This window comes from Amaranthus tricolor, chromosome 8 (genome assembly GCF_026212465.1).
Source record: "Amaranthus tricolor cultivar Red isolate AtriRed21 chromosome 8, ASM2621246v1, whole genome shotgun sequence".
NCBI classification, from domain to species: domain Eukaryota; kingdom Viridiplantae; phylum Streptophyta; class Magnoliopsida; order Caryophyllales; family Amaranthaceae; genus Amaranthus; species Amaranthus tricolor.
In genome coordinates this window covers 10,008,099-10,014,993 of record NC_080054.1, presented here as the reverse complement: position 1 = coordinate 10,014,993, position 6,895 = coordinate 10,008,099, and the positions used below count along the sequence as shown (strand labels likewise).

Below are 6,895 nucleotides of genomic sequence, written 5' to 3'. Positions count from 1 at the left end.
TAAGTTCAGGTATGTTTGCAGTTATTAACAACAATAAAAAAACTGGTAAAAAAAAAGTCAAAATTGTTTGTTCGTAGTTAATAACCGCGAATAAAAGAGCGACGATGTCATAACGTTAGACGGGAAAAAAAATGAAAATCATGTTATCTTTTTGTCCCTTCTAATGTTACGACATTGTCTCCGTTTTGTTCGCAGTTAATAACTGGGAACAATCAATTTTTACTTTTTGTTCGCTGTTAGTAACTACGAATATACTTGACTTTAGACTCTGATATGGAGATGCTTATTTTTAGAATTAAGTTTACCGAAAACTTATTTTTTATTTTTTTTATTTGGTAAAATTTCTTATTTGTTTCAATCTCTCAATTTGTGAACCGAAAAACAAGGACTATGAAATATAAGTTGGAAAAAACCGGAAACAGACCGACTTGGAAATTGGTGCGGACAACAAGCGTTAGGTTTGGGCAGTACCTTTTTTTCTACTTCTTCATTCCTGCTAGTGGTACGGTCTTTGCTTCTCTTTTGTTTCCTCCTTTCAGTTTGTATATCCGTTAATTTGCACTCCATTTTCACCCAGCAGAAAACTTATCATTAATTTTCTTCTGGCGGGAAAATGGCATACAAAATTGGATTACTAAACTCAAAAATTCACAAAAATTAAGAGAAATTGAGCCGATTAATCATGGGTTTTGATATTTGAGGTGGAAATAGAATTATTTATGAGTTTTGTAATAATATATTTCAAGGGTTATGGGAACTAGGGTTCCAATTAATGATTATGATGTTGAAAATAATAGTCATAATGTTGATAACAATAATTTAAGATCAGCTGATTCTTACATTGATGAGAGCAATTTGGATGATGTGAAAAATGGGAGTGAAATTGATAGAATCAGCAATGATGCTCATGATGCCCTCACTGAAGATAGTTTAGATCAAGATGAGGGTTCCAATAATGGGGTAAAGATTCAATCTTATTTGTATTTGGTTTTTGATTATTGCATTTTATTTGTTTATATTTGTCAATTGCATATTAAGAGTAGTATGTGATTCGTACTTTTAGTGTGTTGTGTTGAAATTAAGCTAAAATTTTGTATAGCTCAGACCTTTATGCGTTAAATGTTCTTGTTTGAGGAAATTGATTTTTTTATTTGGAATAACTGTTTAATTTCTTGGCAAGGTTTCAACTTTTATGGATCATAGAAAGAAAGTTGATCTGAAAATTGAGTATTTTTACTTGGAATAACTGTTTGAGTAGATGTGTTAAGTTTTTGTGTACATTTTTCGGGAGTAACTCTCAAAATAAAATGAACGACTACAACTTTTTTTTATCTTAGAGAGAGGAAGGAAGATTATAATATAGAAGCTGATATTTTAGTTACTGTACAAAGGTGTAGATTGCTGATTAATATCTTTTGTGTAGTTGAAAATTTTTTTGTTCCGAAATGTATGAAATGTTAAAAAAGTTCATGCTTGGGAAATCATGCAAGCAATAATGCAACGGATCCCATCAGAACTCCGCAGTTAAGTGTGCTTAGACCAGAGTAATACTAGGATAGGTGAGCTATTGGGATGTCCTCGTGTTGCACCCAATGCTTCGAGCGGGATATTGAGTTGATGATGATGATGCTTAACATGTTGTTGATCTTCTTGCTTAAGCTGATTATCTGGAAAGTGAATAGGTGTATAATCCTTCGTATTACACCTGCTTTTGTATTTCTCTAGGACTGCTTGGTTGAGGTGTACAAAAATCCGATTCAGATTCCTAACATCGGAGTTGATGACGATCAGTCTAGCCTAGAAAGTAGTGGGTCTCTTAGAAAATCTTGCAGTGTTTTAACAGCAAATGGTAATTTTCAATATTCTGCTTCATTTTGCCTCAGCATTTGGATCATGTTAGGAAGTATTGCTCATATCCTATTAGATCTACTCATTTTATTTGTTTTTCTATTAGATCTTATGCCAATTGAAACCGCACGGGCTAAATTCTTGCAAATTGTGGTGGATAATTTTATTGGCGACCATATTATAGAGAAGGGTGTTGCTTGTATTGAAAATGGTGTTGAGTCTGTAGATGATAAATCAAACAAAAGAAAGTCCACAGAATATCATTATGAAGGAGATCCAAGGTTTGTTTTGCCGTTGATGTATGTGGCTAATCTGTATGAAACTCTGGTCGGTGAAGTGAACATGAGATTATCCCCATTAAATGGTTTGCGTGAAAAGACCATCGGAGTAGCGCTTGAAGCTTCGGGTGGGCTCTACAGGAAGCTGACTCAGAAATTTCCTAAAACAGGTAGCATATCGTAGTTTCTTTTCTAGCTTAATTTATGACCTATTCTTCACTGGCTATGTGTAGGATAAATAACAAAGTTAAAGTGAAGTGCCGTGAGATAAAAAAATAGATTGAACCTGAGACAGCATAAAACCAGAAATTTCATTTGTTAAATAGGACTGAGAATGCAATTCTGGATGTGCTTGACTTGTTTTTAGGTACGAAGAGTCAATTTGTGTGCCCGACCCAGGTTTTAGCTTAGGCAAGAGCTGTTCATATCTATTTATTAATTTTTGAAATTATTGTTATTCTAATAATATAAGCTATATCGAAGCTGCCCTTAGAAACATTAGAAGTAATTAGAGCCGTAATTGCATGTTTCTCCCAATCCCCACTGAATGTCTTTTGAGCCCCACTCTGACCTTTACTTGGCCAATGGATGTACCCCAACTAATTATTTGCTTAAAGTGGTTACAACTTAGCATTTTGGCTAACCCGAGTGTCTAAATTTCTGAGTGTTACTAAATTCCTAAATTGAATTTATGTTCATTTTATAATGCATTACCTCTCATGGATGATTGTGATGTCTATATCGGATCAGCTTCTTATGAAATATTTTTATGCATCCATTAAACACAGGTTGCATTTCTTTTAGAAGACGGGAATTAGCTACTTCTCATGAAACAAGGAATAAATTTCCAGAGTTAGTTGTCCAAGACGTGAAGCGGGTTCGTTTTGTGGTGGCCAATGGCTTGGAAATTATTGAAAAGCCTAATAATGTCCCTGCTGATGATGCAGAATGGTTCGTTTAAGCCATAATAAGTTTGCAGTAACCTTGTATGCTTATAGTTCTTTAGGTTAATTATTGATCATCTTTGTCAACACTAGGCTCTGTGGTGTTGCAGGTTCAAGCGTTTGACAGGTCGAACTGAAGTAGCAATTACTTCCAGGGACTATAAGTTCTACAACCCTAGACATAAAGTTAGGCGTACCTCTTCAAACACTTCACCGATTGTCCCCGGTTTGCTTGTGAGTCACCTATAAGGCTATAATCATCGCATGGTTTTTATTTTGCAATATTGAAATATGATGAAAAACTCTCGCTTTTCTTCTCAGTCATATAACAGCAACATTGACCACGAGTTGCAGTCTGCAACAGAGGTATGTAAATCAGTCTATAGGCTAGTCTGTTCAACTTGATTTTGTGGTTAATCTTTCCATCATATTTGATTTTTCTCCTGATTGTATCTTTAGCACTCCTGTAGTTCCGTATGAAGACTGGAGCATCTGTTTCTTGAAAATGTTGACCACAAAATTATATCTTTCAAATTGAAGAAGTCACTGTACAGACCTTCTCAGAATAACCTTCATGTCCAAACTTTTTACCTGTTGAACGTAATGCAAAACAAGGCCGTTAAGTATACCGTTTCGTAAAAGTTTTCAAAGTTAACGAACCGTTTTTACCCGCATTGTAAAGATGTAAAAGAATTGCGTTTTAGGTCGTTCTAAGTGATATTTCATGGTTTAAGCCAATATTAGGTGGTACGACAACTGCATCATCCTGTTGCCGCATCGACCTGTTTGTTACCATAACCGTAACTTTTTAATGCATTTTTTACTATGCTGTTAAACCTCTATCTAGATTGTAGCTTCAAGAATGAGAAGGCTATGTGCTGAGCAGATCCTCAACTCTCTTTCTGGCAGTGTTTTCTTGTATAATTTGTCATTTAAAAAGAAGTTTAGAGACATCATCTTTAGTTTTCAAAAGTGTGCCCGATGTAATCTTAGTTGCGAGGTGCTTCTGTGCCATAGTGCAAAAACAAGGCCGTATTGTATCGTATCAGCAACTTTGTAAATATTTTCAAATGTCATAAATAGGATAGAGGGCTATATTAGGTATTTTACTATTAAGAATAATTTGCGAATTACAACCTCAAAGTTTAGCACTTTTGCGAATTACAGCCTCAATGTTTGTTTTTTGCGAATTACAGTCACCAAAGTATCAAAGTCTACAGGTTCAGGCCAAAAATACAGAACTCCGACCACTTAACCTAAAATTCCGACCACCAAAATGGTCGGAATTCTGTGTTTTGGCCTGAACCTGCAAACTTTGATACTTTGGTGGCTGTAATTCGCAAATCATAAACATTGAGATTGTAATTCGTAAAAGTGCTAAATTTTAAGGCTGTAGTTCACAAATTTTTGTCATTAATTGATTAGTTGGTATAAGGTAAGGGAAACTAGTATATATAAAGAAGATATCAAAATAATTTGTTAACACTTTTGGTTGAGATCTTAACTCATTTTGGGAGAGTTGCAAGCCTCTCGATTACGTGTATTCTATCATTGTAGCTCTTGAATCATAATTCATAATAACACAATCTGTTTTACAATTCTATACTATACATTGCCATGGCTTATCAATGGACTACTCCAATTGATGTGTGTGAGGTTTCTTAGTGCTCAATTGCTCAATTTTGCTTGTCATTATTATGATGATTAGATTGTTGGATATTTAAAGATTTCAAGGGTCAGTTCCTCATTGTTTGTCCCCACCATACATCCCGCTGATTATGCGTTTGGAATGCTTGTAGCAGGGTTCAAGGGAGCAGGAGACACCTGCAAAACATTCTTTGGTGACAATGTGTCGTCAGCCACAATATCAACCCGTCATCTTGAATAATAACCAGTCTGTTAATCAGAATCAGCAGACAACTCTCGTAGGTTGCCCTCATGAAAGTGGGCAATCTTCTCATTTATCTGACATGGCTCATGGCCATGAATCTCCCACCTTTTCTCAGAGCATGGCGTCATTAGAGTCTCTTGGAGGAAGTCACATTATAGGTCGTTTGAATATGATGGTAAGTTTCTTGTGCCTACTTAATGTTCTATTGCCATCTAACTGTGATGCGCCCTTTGTTGATTGTATTGTCCAACTCCAATGTTATATTGCCATCTTACTCATGTGATTTTCCAGGTAGTTCTTTAGTAATGGCTGGGTCGGGATACTTTTGCTCGATTTTAGTTTGTTGTGATGATACTATTGCTCATAGGTGTTCTATTATCTCAATGCCATTAAGGGATTTCAGGGGTTGAATATACGCAACCTTACCCTTGTTAGTGATAACAGAGAGATATGTTTCGATTGGTCTTTTGTAGAAAACTTCATCTACAACTTCATATAAATAAGAAGTGCACGTGATTTATTGAGTCATTTAAGCTGGAGATGGAATATCCAAAAGCAATTTTCATTTTTTGGTTCATTTTTCAGATGCATGATTGATTGCTGAATAATCCGGTGGATAGAAATTTATACATTTTAGTTTACTGTTGAATGTGATATCTTGGTCTTCTTTTAAAGTTCGAGTCATCTAAAACTTTATCCAAGCTCAAGATTGGTTACAGATGCATATACTATTAATGAAAAAACAAAGCATAATCAGTAGTGAACAGAGATGACTTGTAATCAACTGAAGTAAATAGAGGGAGCTATGATGTTTTTTTTGCATATTTGAAGGGGTTTGTTATATTGGATTACCCTGAAATTCATTCCTTGTGAATCAAATCCTTTGCAAGGATGAAAGGAAAAGTCTTTAAATTATTACGTCAACACATGATTCTTAATTGAATGCAGTGCCGTCTCGTAAATTTTGGGCCCTGTGCCAATTTTATCTTAAAAAACCCTTATAATTTGAGAAAATAAAAAGTAAAATACTAGTATATGATAAAATCTCTATTTTTATAATATTAATATTTGACTCATTATTACTTGGTTATTCTTATGTAAAATAATATACATATGTTAGCTGTAATTAAAACATTAAATCAAATAAGTATAAAAATATATATTTTGGGGCCCTCTGATAATGAGCCCTATGCTGTAGACCACTTTGCACATGCGGATCAACAGTTATAATTGAATGTTATGATTAGTGAAATCAGAAGTGTTCTGACATGCAGTGTTGATTCTGTTGTTTAGCCAACCAGTCCTGCAAAGTTCTGCGATGAATGTGGATCACCATACTTGAGGCCAACGTCCAAGTTCTGCTCGCAGTGTGGTACAAAGCGGTTTGGGATATGACTCATGCGGCTTATGTCTAATAAACAAATCCCCGGATTGTAATTTGTAATGTTGTAAGTCTATGTTCTTTTAATCAAGCCAAATTGTTTTGTCTTTAAACCAAAAACATGATATTGTTTCCTGCTTTTACATGTCATATTTGTGGGTTGTTTGCTCTTTTGTTATGTGGAACTAGAAGTGAGTGGATTGGAAATTGAGAGTAGACAACTAAACATGACATTTGGATAAGTTGGATTAAATTTTTATTGCGTTTTTTGATCTTCAGATTGAATTTAGATCGATGCAAATTGATTTTGAATCTCAAACTTAGGATTTTAGTTGGTCAAGTTGTGTGTATTTTGAATCCAAAATAAATAATTTTAATTACATGAAAGCTTTAGCATGAAATAAGACATTTTTAAATTAATAATTATAATTCAATGAATAATAAAATAAATATAGTTTAAGGGTAATTATATGATGTGAATTGAATTTTTAGAGGGTATATTTCAAATTATTTTGATTAGAGTTGATTTGGAATTTGTGTAATTATTCAAATT

The 6,895-nt window shown here is 34.2% G+C and overlaps 1 protein-coding gene across 3 annotated transcripts; it reads left to right on the top strand.

The window, feature by feature from the left end:
* The first annotated feature begins 429 nt into the window (after positions 1–429).
* On the top strand, positions 430–6,513 carry LOC130820566 (uncharacterized protein At2g02148). 3 transcript variants are annotated; one of them, XM_057685988.1, is made up of 8 exons: positions 430–960; positions 1,726–1,849; positions 1,955–2,296; positions 2,915–3,077; positions 3,181–3,304; positions 3,392–3,436; positions 4,873–5,136; positions 6,255–6,513. In XM_057685988.1, exons 1-8 carry the CDS (start codon positions 751–753, stop codon positions 6,354–6,356), a joined length of 1,374 nt encoding a protein of 457 aa, XP_057541971.1. In that variant the 5' UTR covers positions 430–750; the 3' UTR covers positions 6,357–6,513. The 3 variants fall into 3 exon arrangements, with proteins under 3 accessions (XP_057541971.1, XP_057541970.1, XP_057541972.1); XM_057685987.1 differs by having other exon boundaries at positions 4,870–5,136; XM_057685989.1 differs by having other exon boundaries at positions 448–960; positions 4,870–5,136; positions 6,236–6,374.
* Positions 6,514–6,895: the final 382 nt, after the last annotated feature.

What these genes read in the sequence shown, in the direction of transcription:
- LOC130820566 (XM_057685987.1), top strand. Translation starts at nt 751, where the DNA reads ATGGGAACTAGGGTTCCAATTAATGATTATGATGTTGAAAATAATAGT. An exon ending in CGATTGTCCCCGGTTTGCTT is followed by an intron (nt 3,305 to 3,391) that starts GTGAGTCACCTA and finishes TTTTCTTCTCAG; the next exon opens with TCATATAACAGCAACATTGA. An exon ending in TAGGTCGTTTGAATATGATG is followed by an intron (nt 5,137 to 6,254) that starts GTAAGTTTCTTG and finishes TCTGTTGTTTAG; the next exon opens with CCAACCAGTCCTGCAAAGTT.